The following is a 24606-nucleotide window of genomic DNA, read 5'->3' on the forward strand; positions in this document are numbered from 1 at the left end:
TTGGATGGCTTATCAGTGGACAAAGAATCAACAGCAAGATGAGATGAAGTATTTTATACAAATACCTATGATTCTCAGGGACTTTATAAAATCTGTTTAGCTTCCTAGGGGCCGGAGGTTGAGAATTACGAGACTGACAAGCTGTTGCAAATGTATCTAAAAGGGCAGCTAAAACAGGAGGGACTACAGAAGGCCTGGGCAAGTTCATTTAATCTCTTTTGAACCTTAGAGACATGGGAACAAAGAGTTCCATTATACAGACCAATGTATCCCCAAAAGATGATGCTTCAAAAGGAGACTCAGGGGACAGTAAACCTTCTTCATCAGGCCTCAGGGCAAGATCAGTGTGGATTTGGGAGGAATACGCCAAAGATTTTTCACCAGAATCCAACTCTTCATCAGAAGAATCAGAATCCCCAGGCTTCTCAGAAAGTGTAGAAGACCAAGGAACATATGCAAGGACAGATGACCCTTGTGAGGGTGTCAGGGCCATAAGGGTATCAAACAGCCCCTGAGTAATGTTCTGCCACTCTTTGTGACGATTCTTAGCTACAACAGCCACATGTCTGGTTTTCTGTTTCTTTTTTTAATGGAACATTTGCTTTAACAAATCTAGGAGGTTCAGACCCCACCCCGCTAAATTTGATAAGGGTACTAGGCACCTCTTCCCCTAATATTTGGGGAATCCCTCTAGGTCCCTCATATATAATTAGCTATAATTCTCCTACATCTGTACCAGACATATGCACAGCCTTGACAGATGTGCGGGTATACAGCTCCGTGTAGGTCTCAAAGTGTTTTGCGGCATAGGGAACTAGCATTTGCATCAGATGGTCCTCCGGTTCTTCATCCAACCCAAGGGAAATGTTCGGTGGAGGATGAACAGAGGCAGCATCAGTACATTCCTTTTTTACATTTTTCTTAAGAGGTAGCTGTAATTTGGAGTGCATGGACTTGACCATGGTACCCTGAGCCAAAAGCTTCAGAAGTTAGTTTTCCAAATAAAGAGATTGGGACAACAGACAACTGCAGAGTGTCTTAGGAATAAATGTTTGATAAATCTCACACTTATGTATGGTTGTTTTTGTAGCACCCAAACAAAAAAGGCACTTCTTCTTGTCTGTCTCTATGGGAATCTGACTCCCACACACACAATTCTCCTTCCTGGATGACATGAAAACAAAATAAAAGGAGAAACAAACAAAGGAAGGAAGGAACCCCAATGGAACACCTATCTTTAAAAAGCTTGGTGGATGAATCAGCTTGGTGAATGGCATTCAGATCGAATACACAGGTGGTATTTGGACTGGCAGCAAAAATGTTTGGAGGATTAGGAGCCCGTATGTCACGTGTACCTTACACGCATGCAAGGACACACTTCTGATATATAATGCCTGGGGAGTGTAGAAGGGTATATTGGCCAGACATTACGCTGTCCTTTGCAGGATATCTCAAGAGTAAAGAATGCTTCAACAGTGACAAGGACGGGCACCTAGAATTTATCATGCATGCCATACCATACCAGAACTATGGAAGGAGTGGGTGTAACATTTTAGACTATTTTGCATGTTTTAACACCAGTTGTCTTTGCAAAACATGTTTTACATTGAATACTTTATTTATTCAGTTTGGAATATGCTTTTGTTCTTTAACCTGCTGCATAATTTATTCTTAACACAAAGAAAAATTACCTGGCTTGGTTCTTTTTCATAACCACTAACAGAAAGATTCTTGCCACCAGAAACTCTGCAACCAGTAAAGGATTCTCGAACTAACCATTCGTCTTTTATGACACTCAGACATTTTTCTTCCTCTCCTTCAACCCAAGTAGGCTTGTGATCAGAACAGTTTATGCCATGAGTGCTGCAAGTGTTGATCTTTGTGGTACTGCTTCCTTTCTGTATTTGCGGACTAGAAGATTTGGACTGAGATGGACATTCATGGATACTATCAGATAAAACTACAAAGCTCTGCTGAGAGATGGAAATTCCATGGTTTGGAGTAAAACCAAGTGACGGAAACACAGGGCTGGTATTAAGTGAATCGTGCAGGCTATTCCTCCCCACTGGAAATGTAGATGTTGGTGTGGAAAGTACACCTGAAGAAACTTCTTTGCAGTGAGATAAATCTGTTTCACTCAAATGCTTCTCGACAGTATTCGAAAGATTTGTATTTACAGAGTCAGATTCTGATTTCTGGCTACATTTATTCACTTGCTTACTGGGACTGTTTTGTGTAAACAATTCTGTTCTAGTGTGTGGCCTACTGTTGGTTTCATTAACTGTTTGTTTACACTGAGAACTGGAGCTAACAGACTTGAAATGTCTCAGTGAATGAGATTTTATTTTTTCAAGTTTAAGTTGCCCAAATACATCATCAGGTAAGTCAAAGTCAATAGTGTTCAAATAAGAAGCGTTTTCAATGCCAAATCTGAACTTATGCTCATCAAAGATGGGTTCAGAACAGAAGTTCTCTGTATCTGATTCTGAATGGACGTTTTTTGTAGTCTGAAAACATGCCTTCTTTAGAGCACTGTTCTTCAGTCCTATGAGAAAAAAAAAAAAACAAGAATGATTTAAAAATGTAAAAGAAACAGAATCAGATGTGTACTATTTCATTAGTTTATAACTTAGGAAACGCACAAAGCATAAAGTGGAAATAGTCAAACTTGAAGTAAAGTGGTTTGTAGTACAGGTAATAAACTGCATACAAGAATGTAAAACATATTAAGTATAATTGTACAAATCCTACTCCACATCACTTGTACGTCTTCAGTTCCCACCTGTGGAGTAGAAGCCCTGCAGTGGGCTAGTCATCTAGCATTAGGATTTTTTTCTTGCAGTGGAAATAACTCCTTCTGTTAGTCACTCACTAGCTGCTGGGGTACCAGATATAAAAGCAGAATTGTAAGCCTATCATCCAAGTGTAGGAGGAGAGGGACAGTTCATTAGATTCTTTTGAGAAAAGGCACTGTGAATCACATGTCATCATATGCCGCAATATTTAACAACACACAGACATGCACGCAAACGCACACCATTCACACTTTCACTCAAAATACAACACTGAACCAAAAAAAGAAAAGAAAACAAACTTAAACATCTAACCTCCAGTGGTTAACAGCAGGGCAGGAAGGGTGGGAGGAATTGTTACTGCACAGACTGAAGTGATGGCAAATATATACTGTTTCGATGAGTACGCATGTAAAATGTACTATATTTCTTTCAGCACTTCTGTCTCTGCACTCCTAGCTTACTGACTGAACACCTATATATCCATGATACAGAAGGAGGCCCTAAATAAACTTCCCTGAAAGAGTACTGTAGCAACTTTCTAAGTCTTTGGCTAAAGGTGCAACTAGGAATGTTTAAAGAGTATGAAATGAAGACCATAGCACTGCCTCACAAATTACACTGGGAGGAATAGGAGAGAATGTGCATAGCAGACCTCTTGCTCAGGTCCCTGAAACAGCATCCTCCTCTCAAATACTTCTGACAGTTGAACTCTAACATAAAATAAAGTCATTCCTTAAAGCCCCAGAGACAGAATGCAGTTGAAGCTGCCATTTATTTATTTATTATTTTACGTTTGTTAACCGGGAAAGTCCGACTGGATACATGTCCATTTTCAGCGGAGGCCCAGGGAGAAAAGCTCCACATTGCAAATAAGTGACACTTTAAAGTTGTGGTTACATAGAAATCTAAACATTAAACAAATCACTGATAATTTATAGTCAAGGTTACATTTAAATCAAGCAAGCATTGTAGGTTTATGGTATAAATATACAGAGATAACATTTTACATCTTTGAAGTGTGTAAAAAAGAAAGAAAAGTATTTCCAGGTTGAATGTAAGGATGATAGTTAAGAGAAAAGATGGTTAGCTATGAAGGGAAGTTAATGTAAATAGTATGTAGAGGGGTAAAAGAGCATAGCTTCAGAATGGGTAGTATAACAAGCTATCCTCCTGATAATAGAATTCTAATGGTTGTAGAGAAGTGTATGTTGTCTGGGTGGGGAATGGTTATTAATGGGTATTTCACCTCTGTGAGCTATGTTTTTCTTACATTTGTCTTGTTATTTTTTTGGGTTAGTCTGGGTTTAGACATGGACATAGCCAATCCCTGTTTATATACATCTTTAGGGATATTTTGAATAGGGGCAAGGGGGATGTAGTAGTTAGTTCAGCAGGAAGTGAGTTCCATTTTTTCCAGCAAAGTTGGAGAATAATGATTCTCCAGCTGAGTTGTTGGCTTTGGTAGATTGTACTAGCATTCTGTTGGATGAGAGGAGGGATGCTAGGTTGCTGTAGGGGGTAATATTAGTCAGAATGGGTGTACTGGTAGGTTGGTAGAGGATTTTATGAATAACTATGAGTTGGTTATACTGGAGCTGATTGGGTAGTTCTAGCCAGCCTAATTTGTGAAGATTTTGATAGTGGTGAGTTCTGTAGGCTGAGCCTGTGGCAAATTTAGCTATACTGTTATAGCAGCTAGTGATTTTGTTAAGTTTGATTTGCTTAGATTTGTGAGGATGGGTGAGGCGTAGAGAAGGGTTGACAGCAGATGTGTCTGAGCTATGGTAGTTCTGACAGATGGGGTTAAGAATTGTTTAATCCTATACAAGGATCCTATTTTTTTGTTAACTGTTTTATGATTTTGTCTATATGGGCATTGTACTTCAGATTATTCTCAATGATTATTCCAAGAAGTTTAGTGCAAGGTTCAGGAGAGATTATGGTGCAATTGTTAGATGAGATTGTAATTACTGGTGATGTTAGCTTATGGGTAGGAGAGAAAAGTAGTAGCTTTGTTTTGTTTGGGTTCAGTAGAAGACTACTATTGAGCCAGTTCTCTACTTTGTTGAAGGTGATTTGGGATAGGATTGCAGTTCTGTGGGAGTGGAGGCAGAGCAGATAAGTGTGGAGTCATCTGCATACTGTATACATGTTGCATCTGGGATAACTTTAGGTAGGTCATTAATGAATACAGAGAAAAGGAGGGGACCCAATATAGAACCCTGGGGTACTCCAAGGGTGACAGGTAGAAGGGGGGATAGATTGTCTTTCCATAGAACAGCTTGTTGTCTGCCATGATAAGAGTGGAACGAGTTGATTACTGGGTTATCTAAGGAAAGTGATTTTAGAGAGTCTACGAGTAGGTGGTGATTCACCATGTCGAATGCTTTCGATAGTTCAAGAAAGTGGGCAGAGGAGAGCTTATTCTGATTATGGCGGTGATTTATTGTGTGAGAAAAGGAGAGAAGGGCAGTAGTTGTACTATGGGCGGATCTAAATCTGTGCTGTGATGGGGCTAGGACAGTACTACGAGTAAGGTGAGTTAGAATTTGCTTATGTATGCATTTCTCCATTAATTGGCTAAGGGAGATAGGATGGCTATAGGTCTGTAGTTAAAGAGTTCAGTGGAGTTTCCCCCTTTATGAAGTGGAATAATGTGAGAGATTTTCCAGATGGAGGGGATGTATGATTCGTGGATAGTACGATTGATTAAGATGGAGATAGGGTATGCTATTTCATTAGTGGCCTTTTGCAGAAACTCCGCAGGAAGTAGGTCTGATGCCAGAGTGGTGGGTTTTAGTTTCTTAGGTAGGGATTTAATATAGTCAGTGGGGATAGGATCAAATTTGAAGGGTGGGATATTTACCTGAGTGGGTGTGATTGTAGTAGAAGAGGTGGGAGATAGAGTATTAGCTAGGGACTGGACTGTTTCTGTGAAGAAAGTATTAAAGGTCTTTGCAACACATTTAGTAGGTAGTTGTAGGGTAGCTGAGGAGGTGGGGGGGTTGAGGACTTACCTGGGTGGAGCAGTTTATTCAGACCTGACCAAAATTTTTGAGGCTGATTTTGGTGCTTTTGCTGTAAATTGAAATAGTAGTTTTGTTTGTCAAACACAATAGACGTTTTTGTCTCATTTCTCATTTGTTTGTATCTAATGTGGGCTTGTGGGGATTTGGTGGCTCTCCGAGAGGTCCGTGCTGTGTTTCTAGCAATAAGTTTTTGTCTAGTACTATTGGTTAGCCATGGAGCAACTTTGTTTTTGGTTCAGATTGTTCGTGTGGGAGCATGCCTGTCTAAGATGGCAAGGAATCTAGCATTGGAGTCTGAGACTGCTTCTTCAAGGGGAAGTAATTTAAGACTGGCCCATTTGCATGAATTAAGTTCAGCCTGGAAACTAGTTAGGTTAAAGTTCTTTGTATACCTAAGGGTTTTAAAGGTGGTTTGGTGAGACATGTCATCCCTTTTTCTGATTATATAGGTTAGGAGGTGGTCGCTCATGTTCTCAGGTAGGGTGCCTGATTTGTATAACTGAGGATTGTTATTTATTAAGATCCAGTCTAGGACACTTTCCTTATTGTTGGGCTTATTGATTCTGGTGGGGGAAGTAATAATCTGGGAGAAGCCATGTAAGTTGATATGGCTGGTGGGGTAGTTTGATGAACATGTTATCCAGTCGATACTGAAGTCCCCGAGAATAATTGTTTCTTGGGGGTGGTTAGTGGATAGCCATTGGAGGGTGCATTCAAAGGTGTCTATGTTGTTGCCTGGGGGAATATAAATACATACTATGTTTATAGATTTGTGTTTGTTAAGTTGGACTTGTGTGATGATTTTTTGGACTTGTCAGTTGTTGGGTCTTGTGGGGTACCAATTGTGGATACCTCAAGAGTGGATTTATATAGGATGGTTACTCCGCCTCCTTTTCTACCTTTCCGGTCAAGTCTTATATTGTAGTTGGGGGGATATAATTTCATTATCAGGGATAATGGGTTTGAGCCAGGTTTTTATAAGGCATAGTAGATCAGGGGAGTGCATGTCCAGGAGGGCATGCAGATAGTGGATTTTCTTATTTATACTTCTGATATTTAGGTGACAGACTAGAAATGAACTAGGGGCGTCATATGAGCTTCTTAGGTTAGTGGGAGTACTATTTGTGGGGTTAGGGTGGATTTCGCCGTCGGCTATGAGGTTAATATACTCCTTATGAGTTTGGTGATCTCTATCATCCTAGGGTTTAAATGTGTAGGTCGTATGGGATGGAGAGGTTTTGTAGTGGAATTGGAGAAGAGGTGGGGTAGTACTGGCGTGGAGGTGTGTGGTTAGATGCTAGTGGTTGTAATTGAAGTAGGATGCTGAGAGTTCGGTAGATAGTGGAATTCATAGGCGGTGAGAAGATATAAAAGAAGTTCTGATAGGTCGCTCAATAGCATTATAAGTTAGCAGCATTAGTTTTTGAAGTGACAAATCAACTACAAAAAACCCCCCAAAAATCTGGAAGTGAAAAGTAGTATAAATTTAGCACTTTCATCTTTTAGTATTAACAAGACTATAACTTTGAGGGGATTGCTCCCCTACAAAACAGAAGTTTAAAAGAGAAGCAAAATGTTTTAGATTTCCTCTTCTCGTAGATTTTTAGTCTTTTTTTTTTTTCTTTTTCGACATGTCCGCACTCGTTACAAGTGCTGATATTTCAATAAAGAGCCATGGAATCATGATTATCTGCATTTGCTTTTCAACAATTTTTCAACAGAAACTATAGTATAGGAATGCTATTAAACAATGTAGGAGCTTTAAGCTGAAATATAAGTTGACTTTCTCAGCACTTTTGAAAGTGTCTTCTGTGGATGGGAGGTTGACCTTAACTAATGCTAAGGAAATGATGGCTACATTTAAGGAGTTTCCCCGAATATCCATTTCGTAAACAATGAAGACTAAAAATCAAAATATTCAGCAGGCTTTATGGAAGATGATGAATGGGGCAGCAAAAGGAGTCAAACAGAAACAAAGGCAGTTTTTTGTTGCATGTAACAGAAAAGATGCATGATGGTTTATATCTGTTTGACTGAAGTAGTATATACTAGATCAATTACAGATCAATCCATCTGTGGTAAGATGCAGCCTTAAGACTCAATTACTGAAACATGCAAACGAGGAGTGTACTAGAACTTCTATAACTGTAGTGAAGAATAAATAATAGAGGGCCTCTTTTTCATTTCAGGCACTGTCAATATATAGTACTCGATAATTAATAAAAACACCTTTAGACTAAAACAGATTAAACAAAAAACTCCTTATTACTGAAGAGCTGTGTTTGGCTCCAATATATGTACAAGACAGTGGCTACAGATGGGAACTCTCTCAATTGGCTTTCAGTAGGGACCAATGAAACAGCTAAAAAAGATTATAGTGGTATAAACTGCCATGCCCTAGTTTTCGTGTTTTATTAGAGTTAATGAAGACTAAAGAACCCACTACATTATTTTCGTGCAATACAGTTAACACTGCATAATTAGTATGCTTTAACTCTGAACTAACCGAGATCATAGTTAAACTGTCGACATTTAATAAAAACATTTCTAATACTAAAACTAAGACTTTTGCCCAATTCTTCACTGCAGAGGGACCTTGAAGTTGGTATACATAATTTAGGGGGATATAGGGATAAAGCCCTCCACAAGGGGAGGCTGCAGAAAGTCTTGCTCCGATGCAATAACTTTTTTTGTTTTTTTTTCTTTGTTTTCAACTGATGGTTTTCAGAAAACATCAACTGAAGTAAACCATTTTGAAATTATTACAGTGTGAAAACAAGACTGAATCAATATTTTATTTACTGATATTTGGTTACTGGGAAACTCCAAATGGGTAGAAGCCAGTTTTCAGCGAAGGCCAGCGAGAAAAGCTCCTACGTATTACAAAACTTTTTAAGAACAATAATATTACAGTCTTTAAAAATAATACAAAAACAATCACAGTTTAAATAATTATACCAAATTAGACATAATATGAAAACATTAAGAACAGATTCAAGTTGCATGATAATGATAGTCACATTGCCAGCCCAGCTATCGGGAATTTTGTAAATAATTCTGTCTCATTTGTGAATATTGAGATAACTTACACAGAAGTGTGTGTAAAGTACTGAGCTAAAATGTAACCACAGCATGCCCTATTGGAATAGAACAGGAATGTACCTGCACTATTGTGAATGTTTATATGTATATACTTAATGGAAACTGGAACACAGGAAGTTAACTTAAAAAAATTCAGAGAAAATAATTGAAATTAAATTGTTTCATAACCACGTGATAAAAGAGATATCTCTCACTTTCAGTGCAGTAGCAGACACAATGTCTAGAACTAGAAGTGTGTTGTATTGTCTTGAAAAAGAATTAATTACTAGGTTTAAGATGTAGAAGTGTTTCATTGTTTTATGACTTGCAGGATCTGCAAACATCTGACAGATATGTATTTTTCACACAGAGATGCTAAAATTCTGTACCTTTCTGACAAAGGGGGTTTAGCTTGGGATTTAGCTTGGGAACTGAAGAGAGGTGACAAAAGGAGATGTCATCCAAGCTAAACCAGCAGTAATATTTGATATTAAATTATGAACTCTCTGAGAGAGAAACTGTGCATTTTGTATTTTGTCTTGGACCTAACAAAAAAATCCACTCATCACCACCTTCTGCACTTGCCTTGCTGTAAGTTTTTAGGGGCATAGTAACTCTTTTAGATTCAGACAGGAATATAGTAAAGTGGAGCTTAGATGTTTTCTTTATATATTTGAGACTGTCCTGCAATGTTGTTTTGACTATTTACTGTGATTTTGAACTCTGATGCAAATGATTACTTACAGAGTATTTTCTGGTTCTTTCATTTATTATTATTAAATATATTTAAACCTTTTAATTGTGGCTGGTCTGTTTAGAAATATTTAAGCTCTGAGAGTACTTGCATTATCTATTTAGTGACACTGTACAGGCCACTCCTAAATAACCTTGCTCTTGGTCAGACTGCCATTTGGATTAATACTAACATTAGACAGTAGGATTGGACACCCTTTGCCAAGGACCTTAAAGTAGCTGATAAGAGTTGGCTGGTGGCAGTGAAAACTACTTTATATTCTGGGGAGAAGGGGTAATAGCTAGTAAACCTGTGCTAGCCTTTCCCCAGGTGTCTGTGCGTTTGTATACAAATCAAATCTCAAGGAGCATGTGGGTCAGCTACTTGGGCAAGGACACAAGCCACTGGTTGGACAGAGAGGAGCTTGGAGATCTTGGCTTGGCCACTCAACTGAGATCACAACCTTATAGCTGTGCCAGTGGGGAGTCTTACTGGAGAAGAGAGAGAAACCAGCCCCAGACTGAATGTGATCTCGGTGTGCTCTTAAGGGACACTGTACTTTACTGTGTGTGTACTTATTGTCCTAGTTTGTACGTCCCCCACTGTTGCCAGTGGTGAGGATCGAGACTCCTTGATTACTGGGCCAGTGCAGGGGCATCACGTATTAATTGGTCAGCAGTGGAGGGATATCCACATCACATACTAATTGGCTTGCAGTGGTGATCTACATATTAGGATTCAGTGGTGTGGATACTGAATTCCTGTAGCCTGTAAATAGTGGTCAGTAAGGAAGGTGTTTGTATTCCCAATCAGCCACACAGTGAACATTCACAGTTTCATATCACAATTGTTTTATTTATTTATTTTTTTGTTAGCTTAGTTAGTCAGGATAGCGGGCAAGCATGCCAGCAGAGGAGTAGGGCAAGCTGACAAGAAGCCTGATGTGCCAGTCTAAAGGTCTGGTGTATGCTAAACTAAGGCAGAAATGACTGGAGCCTTACGCACAGCTGCATCGCAGACCAGAAATGAGGAGAACAACCAGGTTGGGCTTGGACATGTACCACTCTCAGAAAATGGCCAGTTCAACCTTTCCACAGAGGACTTAAAAATCTGTCTGGAGTTAAAGAGATTTGAACTGGAGGCCAAGAGTGTGGAAATAGAAGCAGCAGAGAAATGACAACGTCTGGAAGCTGAGGAGAATAAGAGACAGAGGCAACATGAAAAGGTGATGCTGACTGTTTGTCAGGGTCATGGAGGTAATGGGGAAGGGAGTAACCAAACCCCAGAAATAACAAAGGTCATTAAATGTCTTTCACAATTTATAGAGAGGAATAATTTTGATAGTTTCATTCATATGGTTGAAAGTGTATGCAAACAGTATACTGCTGACCAAGAACTCTGGGTACGGTTCTTGACCCCCTTACTCAATGGTAAAGCTGTAACTGCTATTTCTAAATTGTCTGATACTTATTGCTTAAATTATAATACTATAAAAAAACTGTCTTTAAGAATGTTTTAAGTTAACACCTGAAGCTTATAGGAAAATGAAAGTATGTGCGAATATATTGCTGAACCAAGCACTTATTTTCATAGTTGGGTGAGTGGATGTCAGGTCACCGTGTCTGAAGGGCTGGCAGACCTTTTGGTGAGTGAACAAGCCCTTAGCACTTTGCCTGAGGAAACAATAATCTGGTAAGCTGATAGACAATGCAATATTGCAGATGAGTTGGGGAAGAAGAGAAACCTATACCTAGCAAGCAGGGCATCACCGCACAGGAAAGGGATACCCAGTGCTGCTCACAGGTCTAAAGGAACCCATGGTATGCAGCCGAGACTGCCCCAACAGAGTCCGCCAGTAGCAGGAGAAGCCACTAGTCCAGGTACACATTGTCCACAGGGGCAAGAAGGGGAACAAAAGGTGGGACAGCTAGTAAGTGGGAATGACAAAATGCCAGCAGTAAGTTGTCTCAAGACAACAAGGGTACCAAACTACCACAAGAGGTTATATCCTATCTTAATGGATGGGAAAGCGGATACTGCTAAGAGAGAGACAGCCTCTGACCTAACCATTGTGAAGCCTGCATTGGTTAAAGAGGAGTACTACTTGCTTGGGCAGTCTACTCCAGTCAGAGCTTTAGGAGGTACCCCATTCCAAATACCTTTGGCTAGAGTTCACCTTGACTGGGAGGGTGGAAAAGGAAGCAAGCAAGTAGGTGCGTTTAAGGATATCCCTGCAGATGTTCTGATAGGGAACGATTCTGATAATGCAACACCTTGCGTACATGCAGTTACACGCAGTCAGGCTTGGAGACAAGCATGTGGATCTGGTAGCCCGGGGGTGGGGGGTGGGGGGGCAGACAGATCGCACACTTGCAGCCAGGACTGGTGAGGTGGTTACTTCAGGGAGGGAGCTAGCCAGTAGGAGTGAGACTGAAGGTGAGCCACAGCTGCTTGAGGGTAATAATGTTTCCTTGAACAGACTGACTGCAAGTGCAGAGGTGAGCAGTAGTACCCAGGCTAACAGTGAGGCACCGCTGTCAGAGGATGCCAGACTTCCTGTGGAAGGGGAGCTGGGAAGGGTTACAAAGAGAGAGTTGAGACAGACTCAGCTCTCAGACCCTACATTACAAGGCCTGAGGGAGGTAGCCAGTGAGACAGTTAATTCTCAAGGGAAAGGGAAATCTGTATACTGAGACAAAGGGTTACTATATAGACAGTGGACCCCTGAGGGAGGGCTACAAGGGGAGAGAATACAGCAGTTGGTAGTGCCCAGAGTTTACTGTCTGGCACTCCAAGCCTTAGCCCATGATACTCCCTTTGCAGGTTATATGGGCATAAAATGTACCAAGAGACATATTATGCAGAACCTTTACTGGCCTGGGATTTCTAGACATGTAACCGATACTGCAGGACCTGTGAGCAGTGCCAAAATGTAGCCAAGGCAAGAAACAAGGTGAAAGTTCCTTTGATGCCTTTGCTTGCGATTGAGGAGCCATTTCAGAGGGTAGCTATAGATATTGTGGGGCCTCTGAGTACCCCAAGTTCCACATGGAAGAAGTATATCCTAGTGGTAGTAGATTATGCTACCAGATACCCTTAGGCAGTGGCATTGTCCTCTATTGAAGCAAAAAAGGTGGCAAATTCTTTGTTAGAGATTTTCAGCAAGGTATGTTTTCCAAAAGAAATACTAACTGACAAGAGGTGCCAATTTCATGTTAGACCTGCTGACTTGTCTGTGGAAGCACTGTGGGGTGAAGCACCGAAAGACCATCCCCTACCATCCCCAGACTAATGGTCTTGTTGAGAGGTTAAACTCTACACTCAAGATGGTGCTACCAGCATTTGCAGATTAGTTCAAGAGGGAGTGGGACAGATACTTGCCCTATCTGTTTATTTACAGAGAGGTGCACATAGGAATCCACAGATTTTTCACCCTTTGAGTTGCTGTATGGCATAGGGTAAGGACTTTCAGATGTGATTCAAGATGAGTGGGAGGGTGTGTGTGAATCCCACAAGGAGTCTGTTGTGGCATATGTTCTAAACCTCAGGACACGGCTCAGGGAACTCATGGACTTGGCCCAGAAGAACTTGGCAGAAGCCCAACAGCAGAAAAAGGTTTGGTATGACAGGAATACTCAAGCTGGAGAGTTATGCTGTAGAGCAGCAAGTAATGGCTCTCATTCCTGTCAGACACAAAAAGCTGCAGGCAGCTTGGGAGGGAACCTACAAAGTGGTAAAGAAGGTCCGTGATGTTAACTACATGGTAGAACTGTTAGGCAAGAGCATAAATTGTAACATGTTAACATGATGAAACCTTACCATGACAGGGAGAACCTTGTGCTGAGTATTTGCAGTGGATAGCTAAGGGGGATCTGGTGACTGATCTCCTCAGTGAGGCTCGGACCAACACCTCAGTGGAAGGGGTAGAAATGTTCCAGCAGCTATCCCCTACTCAGGTTTGAGAAATCCTAGCAATGTTACAGGAGTTTAGGGACATGTTCACTGGAAAACCAGGGTGCACCCACTTGGTGTAACACCATGTGGATACATGACCCCAAAGACCTATTAAGCAGGCCCCTGCTTATAGGGTACCTGAGAGGGTCAAACACTCTCTGAGGGAGGAGATACAGGAAATGTTGGCACTAGGGGTAATTCTGGAGTCCAGCAGTTCCCAGGCCTCTCCAGTAGTGCTGGTACCAAAGAAAGATGGCAGCACCAGGTTCTGTGTGGACTACAGGAAATTAAATAGTCAACAGAGTCAGACACTTACCCCTTTGTGACTTAATTTGGCTTGTATGAGTTCATGAAGATGCCCTTTGGGATGAAAAATGCCCAAGCAACTTTCCAGAGGCTGGTAGATCGTATCCTAGCAGGAGCAGGAATTTTTGCTCTTGCTTACCTGGATGGTGTTGCCATCTACAGCCATTCCTAGCAAGAGCACCTTCAACATGTCAGGGAGCTGCTGGGCAGACTACAGAGAGCAGGGTTGACCATTAAGCCGAGCAAATGTCAGGTGGGTATGGCAGAAGTCTCCTACCTGAGACAGTGTGGGGGAGTGGTAGGATCAGGCCAGAACCTGCCAAAAAAGCCATTCAGGCATGGCCTGCCCCTGTCACCAAAAAGCAGGTGAGGGCATTCTTAGGGATAGCAGGGTACTGCAGAAAGTTTGTTCCCAATTACAGTACCACAGCTGCTCCCCTCACAGATCTGACAATGAAAAACAAGTCAGAGAAGGTAGTGTGGACCCCAGCATGTGAACAGGCATTCTAGAAGCTTAAAGGAGCTTTGGGAGGACCCCCCCTGTGTTAGCCAATCCAGATTATAGCAAAGAATTTGTTGTGCAGGTGGATGCTTCAAACCATGGGGTGGGGGGGGGGGGCTGTACTCAGCCAGGTCTCCTCAGAGGAGGAAAAGCACCCAGTGGTATACCTCAGTCGTAGACTCCAACCCAGGGAGGAATGTAATACAGCTGTAGAAAAGGAATGCCTAGCCATAGCATGGGCACTGCAGAAGGTTCAGCCTTATCTGTATGGAATGAAATTCACTGTAGTTACTGACCACAATCCCTTAACATGGCTACATCGAGCCAGCCACCAAAATGCCAAGTTGGAGCCTAGGGTTGCAGGCATATATGACATGACAGTGCAGCACCACAGTGGGATTAGCAATGCCAACACAGAGAGGCTTATTAAGACAGGAATGGAATGAGGTATTCCCAGATGGTCAACCCTCTCAAGCAGTTTCTCAATGGTCACTTGAAAAACTAGCTTAAGTTTTTTGGGGGGGGGGGTGTCACACTGCCAGCCCAGCTATCAGGGAATTTTGTAAATATTTCTGTGTCATTTGTGAATACTGATATGATTTATACAGAAGTGTGTGTAAAGTGCTGAGCTAAAATGTAACCACAACATTCCCTATTGGAATAGAACAGGAATGTACCTGCACTATTGTGACTGTTTAGATGTATATGCTTAATGAAAACTGGTACACAGCAGGTTAACTTAAAAAAAAATCAGAGAAAGTAGTTGAAATTAAATTCTTTCATAACCATATAATAAAAGAAACGTTATCTCTCAGTTTCAGTGCAGTAGCAGACACAATGTCTAGAGCTAGAGTTTTTTTTTTGTATTGTCTTGAAAGTGAAGTAATTACTAGGTTTAAGATGTAGAAGTGTTTTATGACTTCCAGGATCTGCAAACATCTGAGAGATGTGTATTTTTCACACAGAGATGCAAAATTCTGTAAGTTTCTGACAAAGGGGGTTTAGCTTGGTAAATGAAGTCAGGTGACAAAAAGTGATTTCATTCAGGTGACAAAAAGTGATGTCATCCAAGCTAACAAAGCAGCAGTATCCCATATTAATTTAAGAACTCTCTCAGAGAGAGACTGTGCATTTTGTATTGTGTCTTGGACATCCACTCATCACCACCTTCTGCACTTGCCTTGCTGTAAGTAAGTTTTTAGGGTTGGTCTGTTTAGAGATTTAAGCTCTTAGGGTACTTTCATATCTATTTGGTGACACTGTACAGGCCACTCCTAAATAGCCTTGCTCTTGGTCAGACTACCATTTGGATTAATACTAACATTACACAGCAGGCTTGGACACCCTTTGTCAAGGGCCTTAAAGTAGCTGATAAGAGTTGGTTGGTGGCAGTGAAAATACCTTATAGTCTGGCCAGAAGGGGGTATACCTAGTAAACCTGTGTCAGCCTTTCCCAGGTGTATGTGTGTGTTTGTATATAAATCAAATCTCAAGCAGTGTGTGTGTCAGCTACTTGGTCAGGAACACGAAGCACTAGTTGGACAGAGAGGGTACTGGAGATCTTGGTTTGGCCACTCAGCTGAGATCTCAACCCTATAGCTGTTCTAGTGGGGAGTGTTATTGGGGATCTGGAGAAAGAGGGAGAAACCAGCCCCAGACTGACTGATCTCTGTGTGTGCTCTTAAGGGACACTGTACTTTACTGTGTGTGTACTTGTCATCCTCCCAGTGTGTACATCCCCCACTGTTGCTAGTGGTGAGGACTGAGGCTCATTGATTACTGGGCCAGTGCAGGGGTGTCACAATGACTTAATAGTTAGAAAAAATTGAACTTGTTTATAGAGAAACTAAAGGCAAGTTAGTATAATATAAACAAAATTGCAATACAAAGTGAGAGAGTAGCAGACTTAAGGTATATATGGAGAGAAAGCTTGGGAAGATAAATTGACAGAAGCAAGGAAGGCAGTGAAGAAGGAAGAGTAAGAAGATGTAAGGTATGAATAGGTATTTGTTCCCATTTAGGGATATAGTTTACCCTGATGTTAAGCAAGAACAGGGCCAGCTTTTGGCTAAGACATCTTCCAGAATGATTTTAAAGAATGAGGAGGCAGGGTATTGACCTAATGGTTAGACATAAGGAGTTTCAGGCCTTAGCAACATGGTACAAGTACAGACAATGCCTAGCAGATTTGATACGTTTGTGGACAGACAGGTTTTTTTGGTCACTACATTGTAACGACTGATTGGGAACACACTTGTGTAGAATATTACTTACTGATGGATAAGCAGATGGATTCTGGATAATTGTATAGGTGGTAAGAAGCTGTGCATATGCTAGCTGATGGGGTAGTTCTAATCAGTTTAGGCTTCTTAGTGGTGGGTTCTGAAGAGGTATTTGCTGGAAATTTAGCAACTTTGTTATAGCATTGTTCATGTTTTGATTTTTGTGATGAGTGAAGGTGAGTAAGGATGTCAGTGCCATAATAAAGTGTAGGGAGTAGATAAGTAATGCCATGTTTAACTTTAGTTGTTTCTGTGAGAAAGTTTTTGGCTATAAAGCATCCCTAGTTTTTGATAAGTTTCTTATGTACCTTATGTTAATGTAGATCATCAATAATGATATGCTAGTTATGCATCCTGCAGTATTTCCCTGATGGGAGTCCTCTACATTCCACACATATTTAGGGGATAAATGACAAAAAAAGGATCTTGTAAGAATAAATACAGTACAAACAAAGGCATGTGGGTGGCAGAAGGGCACCCGATGGCACATGCGTGCCTATATGCCTGAAAGTGGGCTTTGAAGATATATACATAGAGTCACTCGCCATATAGAAACATGGCAATAGGATAAGTTTTGTTAGTAAGACAAACTACATAAATGTTAAGATAAGGTGCACTAAAATTCTCAGCATGAATAGGTGTAGAATAGAATAATCAGGGAACAGTCAAGGTATGGTGCTCATCTCGTATTTAAAATGTATCCACTTGTGCAGTAAGCAGGAAATACCATTGAAATACAACATGGTACACAACTCCGGGTAAGACATTTATGAGGATCTATTGTATTTATGAGGAGGATGCCATACAAAAGAGATATAGCCAAGATATAATGCTGTATATATTCTACCCCAAAATAAAAATATGGTATCAAATCAAGATGAATGTTAATAAGTAATGTTGACAAGGAATAAGAACATCTGTTTTTATGTGCAGCAGATGTGGCTTGTATAACATGAAGTGTAGGTTTTTGTACTGTAATATTCTACACAGCAACCAAAAAGATTGAAGAAAATAATAAACAAGTCTGCCTGTTAACACTGGCATCATCTACTTCCAACAGGGGTGACTGCATTACACTGAGATCAGTTTTCAAATTCCTGGCTATACTTCTCTGATCGACAGTGTGTAAACTGATGGTCTGTAAATTGAACTAGGTGCTGATTTGGGGAAGAGCTTACAAAGGCTGTTCAGTTTAATAGCTGACTTCTGACAAAAAGAACAGCAACCAAAGGTGTAACATTTATTACAAAGCACACATTAAAAGAATATCAACTAAATTTGTAACATTTATTGCAAAACACACAGTATTCACCATTAGCTTTTTCTATAGAAAGACACTCAAGAAGTGAAAGTTCTGGACCTTAGGTCAAACTTGACAAAAGTTACATTATTTCAATTATGGCCTAGTGAAAACGTATTAAAAGTGGGATGAAATAACTGAGAGCACAACAGACCTGTTGTCACGCAATCAAAAAGCCTGTGTGGGCTGCAAATATACACATCAGAAAAGAAGGAAAAGCCACATTTCCTGCCTTTTAAAGGTTTCACAACCTTTTAATTTTGTACATCTATGACTAGATACTCTTGTAATACTACAGTAGTTGTTTATGCTCTTAGATGTCCCTGCATCCTATTTTATACAAGTGAGACTAAAAGAATGTTTAGGAAGAGGTTACAGGAACATCTTAGAGATATCAAAAATAATCAAGTAGAAAGCCTGTTGGCTTGTCATTTTAATGAATTTCATGGGGGGATTATACAGAATTAAAAGGTTGCATTTCGGAACATATAACAGCAGAAAATTAAATTCTTTAAAAAAAGGTATTGCTGTGTAAAGAAACTTTTTATTTTAATGTATAATATTATGACACCTTCTGGCTTAAATAGAGAATGCAACTGGTAGCTTCTTATTTAAGTATTTAATAGTTAATTATTTGGTAATAGTCTTTTTAATTAAATAACTCAATTAATTTAGTAGAGTATATAAGAACCTTGTATGTTTGGTGTGTATTATCTCCTGGAAGGCTGTTAAGCCGAGGCGCTAGAGAATTTTACATTTTATGTTTGTGCTGTATTTGACGTACTGAGAGTTTTATTCGGAGCTTGTGCTTATTAAACTATTTTATCTCACTGACCATACGTTGTGGATTATATCTTTTCCTCCTTTCATGGTATCCTCTGGCTGTCATTTGTGTTGAATCTAATTCTGCCCCTATGAAAACCACATGCTGAGAGGGCTCTAAGGCAGATTTCTTGTAGTTTATTGTAATGCCCAGGTGGGAGCAGAGTTGCAAGGCTCCATCTCTGTTTTTTATTAGCAGATGCTTGGTTGCGGTGGTTAAGAGACAGTCATCTAAGTATGCAAACACCCGGAATCCTAGACATCTCAAGTGAGCCACTACTACTGCCATACATTTGAACACTCTGGGGGCTGTAGTGAGGCCAAAGGGCAGAGCACGAAATTAGTAGTGACTGGCTCCCAGCCGAAAGTGCAGATATCTCCTGAATTGCCTGTCCATTTTTATGTGGTAGTACGCATCCTGGAGGTCTATCAAGCACATCCAGTCATCTTTTCCCAGGAATGGGAGCACTGACTGCAGTGTCACCATCCGGAACTTGGTCTTTTTACTGATTTGTTTAGAATGCTGAGATCTAATATTGGTCTCAAGTCCCCTATTTTCTTTGGAACTAAAAAGAATCTTGAGTAAGTTCCGGATCCTACTTGGTCTGCGGGAACTTTTTGGATGACTCTCTTGTCTAGCAACTTTTGAATTTCTAGAGTTGCTTGTTCCTTTTGATTGGGTGGAATGTCTGGAACTTTTCTGATCTAAGGGACTGGAAGAGAAAAATGTATGTTGTAACCTCTGGATATAATGCTTTGTACCCATTTGCCTTTTGTCAGAAGATGTCAAGCTTCTGGGTACAAAGATAAGTGACCCCCAACTGGCTCCAGAGTTGAACAGTCAGGCTTCCATTCAGGAGCACTGAAAGGTCTTGCCAAAGAAAGATTCTCTGTTGCACTGATTCTGCGGACCCCCTCTGCCACGAGGTTGGCATCTTCCATTATTACTTCCCCCTCTGCCTCTGTGAGAATATTCACCATGCGTGTCCTGAAATGATCTCTGTGATTTTCGGAACCGCATCTTGCCACTGCCTTTCTGACCTTTAGGGTAAGGTCTATTAGGCATGGAAAAACAGACTCCTACCGCAGAGTCTTTCCTTCTTGTTCACACCTGGTGAGTGTGCCCTTTACTTTGGGCCAGAGCAAGGACGAGTTGTCAAATGGGGCATTTACAAAGGAAGACTTAAAGGCTTCCGCAAAGTCACATAAGCGCATCCAAGAATGTCTCCTTAAGGAAAGTCTGGAACCCGTAGCTCTACTCACTCCATCAGCTGCATAGGAGGCGAGTCTCATTGAGGCGTTGACAACTGATGTTACGGAAGTAAACTGAGAAGATGCTTTGCAACCCCTTCAGCTAATGAACCTTGCAGGGTATTTTCTAGCTCTTTCAGGAGATCCCTTTGCAGTCTTGCAAAATGAGTGAAGTAATTCAGCGAAGAGAAAAAGCTGCTGAAGAAAAAACTTGCTTTCCATACCTGTCCATTGTTCGAAATTCCCTATTCAGTGGATGGAAAGATGAAGATGTCTCAGAGTTCCTTCTTGGTGTCTGCTGCACAACCACAGCATCTAAAGTGACTCCCTTGGTTAAAAAGACCTTATCTAAGAGGGATGTAATAAATTTGTTTGGCCTCCTAGGAACAGGTTCCACTGAATCTGGAGACTCCCACATTTGAGAAACTAGGTCCATACATTCATCAAAAGGCAGAGACACCCAAGAGGTGGAAGGATGAGATCCGAAGGCTTTCAAGTAAATGGACTCCTCAGCCGAAGGGGTGGTGGACTTCCAGCTGCCTCTCTGTTTAAGCATTTCCAGGATTTCCCCACAGGAGACATCATCAGAAGGCGACCATGGGACCACTTCAGCTTCATCGAGATCCATGTCAAAAGTGATGGACTCCTCTGGGGAGTCTAAATGCTTCCTCTTGCACAGCCTCTTCTGAGGGACTTCCTCAGAAGGGTACTCTGGGGAGGTTTTGGAAGAGTGGGGGGTGCCCTGTGGGGCATCATTAAGCCTAGGATCTCTGTGCCCCTGTGGATGCAAGGGTATACAGGCAGAAACCGGTGCTTTAGCAGGAGGAATATCTGGAGACGATTGTGGAGCTGTCTGTGGATACAGCACCCTCATCACCTCGAAAGCCCCACTTCCCTGATCCAAAGAAATCTCTGGATCCGAGGAAACAGAGGGACCCCCTGGAACAAAGGACGATAGACCAGAGGCTGAGGTAAGAACCAAACTCAACCTAGCAAAGGCCCCAAGAGGCAATGTCAGATCCGACAGCTGCCCGTTCTGACTCATCCCTCCAGAAGCAACTGGAGAATATTGGCTCCTAGAGTTCTCCAGCTCCGATGGAGCCAAGGACACCTGACCTGTGGTCGGATCCGAAGAATCTGAGGTAGGTCTTAGATCTAACAGTTCCCAAGCACCAGCTCCGGATCTTCCGATTCCAAAACTAAGGGTTGGATCAGAGGAGGAACTGGAGCAGAAGAGGATGATGTTGAATGATCCGAAGCCCTTGGGGTCAGATCCAACAATAACTTGGCCAGCGCCAGTGTCTTTAAAAGCCTCTGCACCACTCTAGCTACATCATCGTCGGACAGACTCCTAGAAGACCGAGTCGAGGAGATGGGAGACTTAGACCTATGTAAAATTGGAGATTTAAGCGTAGGGGAGACTGGCTCCATAGCTCAAACTCAAGTGGCACCGAGAGAGAAGGTGTCTGAGCAGAAGTCTTTGTCAGATACGACAAGCTTTGGATCAGAGGAGGAAACTTACTGTATCTTTATTGAAGGCTCCAACAAAGACGTTGGGGAAGATCTCTTCCTAGATTTATCCAATTTGTCACACTTAGAGGAGGGAGACAGGTCTGATTTGGTTGAACCCCGGACCTTCTTCCAATGCCTCTGAGAAGGGTTTTTTTTAAAAGTCCTTTTAGTATGAGTTTGTTTTTCCTCTCCTGGAGGGGCACTATGCTTAAATGCATGACAGATAGAGCATGACTCCTGGAGATGGACGGCCCCAAGACAATAAACATAGTGTGTGTTTATCACTCAGTGGTATTCATTTGCAAGGAAAAATACAACAGGGCAGAAATTTTTTTTTTACTATAATAAAGCCAAACGAAAGACGACAGCCAAGAGCAAGAAACCAACACAATAGCAACAACAGATAGCTAGTTATACACACAATTTAGCTAAAAGCCAAAGAAGTTATTTAAGTTAGGGAAAAATAGCGAATAATAGCAAAATACAGATAATGAAAAAAATTTACTTAGTCAGAGCTAACGGATGAACACCCAATCTTGTTTAGCAGTAAACAAGATCTGGAGATGGTTCTCGTGCATGCTGGGATAGGGGTTTAGCCACGAGCTGGCAGGAGACCTCAAGCTTCAAAACAAAGGTTGAGTCGGATCCGAGGATCGGATCCAAACCCAACTTAGTAAGAATGGAGGCAAGATAGGGCAACATCATATCTTCTATTTAACACCTAAAAAGACACATTTGCAAAACCTTGTCAGAAAACAAATCCAGGATAAGGAGGTTGGATCCCAGCTATTTCTCATAAGAAAGGCACCCAAAAGAAATCCAGAAAAGGGAAATTATAAGCACTTACCATTGTACATAGGCCTATCTGCCATAAACTGTTTGGACTAATATGTCTAGCATCACTATGCGTGGAAGGTAAAACTTCACAGGCTAAAAGCAACTATCTTTATTCCATAAAACATCCCCCATTGCTCCTCTTCAGTTTTGGACCCAACAAAAGCTCCAAAGCAAGCAATGAATCCCTTTATTTATAGCTCAAAGGAGCCTCACAGCAAAGGAAGGAGTTAGGAGACAGAGCTGATTATGGAAGACAGGCCACTTCTAACAAACGAAGTGTTAAGGCAAGTACATAAAGCTTACATATCTTACAATGAAAGGACCATCTACTCTAAGCTTACAATCGTGTAAACTAGAGGGAGATAACATCAAGGGAACATTTCTCTGACAACAGTGACCTCAAAAGCAGACGAAGGCCAAATGATGTTCAGCTTTTAGTATCTTGTAAAGGTATTCAACACTGACCAGGCTGCCGCAGTAAATACATAATCACAGCATTACAGAAAATGCTGTAGATGTGGATATAAGTGCTAGTGGAATTTGCTTTTGACAAATCCAGTAACTGCAAGTCAAGGGCTGTACCACAATTAATACATGCAGTTAGAAAACTAGAACAATGCTTAGTTACTTCTCCTCTATTACTCAGCAGGCAAAGGAAAAACCACTACATCACCGCTTCATGTGGCTGCATTACATGCCCATATTTTTTAAAACAGTATGTCCAAGCCCATACACTGGAGAAATAAACTTGCCCTGATTTGAGTGGATGAAATATTAAACAGGTAAGTGAATGGTCAGTCAGATTTGATTCTGTAGCCACTTTCAGCATGAAAAAAATTATTAACCTGAACGGAAATCCTAAACTCATTAAAGGGCAAGAAACCTGAGAGAGGGAGAGTGAGAGAGAAAGTTTGATATCTTTCTCACAGAGGTAATAGCCACCAAAAAAATGGCTTTCAGGAGAGAAGTTTCAGGCTGGCTCAGATGGTGGCTGTATCACATTCTCTATGATTAAGTACAGGTCAAATGTCCCAAGGAAACTCTGCATCTCTTAGAGGATGGCAAAGTGAGAAAAAAAAAACTAAGGAATGCCTTATAAACCATAGAATTTTGGACAAAATAAAAATCAATGACTACTGTCATAAGCACTTAGATGACCTGTAATACTGACACTGAATAAAGATTCTGCTGGCACTGTAAAGCCCAGGTGGATAACCACTTCTCTGCAAGTCTTCTGAGAATAGGAAAGGTTAAATTTTTTTAGGAAATTCTTAGCCAAGACCTGTCAGCAGAAGAGGAGCAGCCAAGCTGTCATACGTAGGACATGGATGTCTAAGCAAAATTTTCCTAGAAGGTTGTATGAGCAGATTCTTTCCAAGTGCAACTCACAGTGACTCAAATGCTGCAATTAGAATCGTTTTCCCCAGTCTGCATCATTTTCAAAGAAAACTGCAAAGGGAGGCAGAGGAGACCGCTAGGACCTGGCTGTACCAGGGCATCCATTATGTCCACTGTGTGACAAAAGGAAAAAACTTTGCATCAGTTTGGTGAGGCAAACATATAATAAAACCGGTGTGCTCTAAACTTCCAAGATGTCTGCACACTGATTAACGGCCTAATTTCAGCTCTCACGGTTTGAAAATAGAAACTCAGATAATAAAGCCAGTGAACTTTTCTTTTTGGGTAAATTTCAGTAAATGGCTAATAAGTGCATTGTCTGGATGCCATCAAAAAAGAAATACAGAGAATCTGAAAGAAAATCAATGACAAAAAGTGAAGAGAAAACACTGACTGGGAAAAAGTCTGCAGCTGTTCAGCAAAAAACAGTGCAAGACATGGCTTCCAGTAATCTAGAGGAAAGATAATTTAAATGTGCTCAGAGCCAATTAAAATAAATGAAGCAATGAAGGAGTACAACAACTGTATAAAACATCAACCTGCCAAACATTAGTATATACATATAACACAAAAGCAGAAACTAAACTTAAAAAAAAAAGCTGTTACACATAACAGATGGGAATAATACTTTCTTAACATAATGACAACACTTTCTAAATTCCAAAAAACAGCATCTGATGACGTCTACACTGGGACGAAAAATGCGGTTATTCATTAAAGCGTTTAATTTTAACTGTGTGCTTTCATTGTGTACCGTGGAACTATTACAGGACTGTTTTTTTAAATTGCCTTAAAGGAGTTGTG

At 40.9% G+C, this 24606-nt stretch overlaps 1 protein-coding gene across 2 annotated transcripts in view; it reads right to left on the reverse strand.

The window, feature by feature from the left end:
• Window positions 1-24606, reverse strand: part of PALB2 (partner and localizer of BRCA2) — a 731562-nt gene that overhangs the window by 571101 nt on the left and 135855 nt on the right. For both annotated transcript variants that reach the window (XM_044089227.1, XM_044089226.1), the window contains exon 5: window positions 1692-2545. In XM_044089227.1, the coding sequence (XP_043945162.1) occupies window positions 1692-2545 (854 nt within the window). The remainder of the gene's footprint in view (window positions 1-1691; window positions 2546-24606) is intronic.

This window comes from Protopterus annectens, chromosome 12.part0, assembly GCF_019279795.1.
Source record: "Protopterus annectens isolate FY-2018-M chromosome 12.part0, PAN1.0, whole genome shotgun sequence".
Classification (NCBI taxonomy): Eukaryota; Metazoa; Chordata; order Ceratodontiformes; family Protopteridae; genus Protopterus; species Protopterus annectens.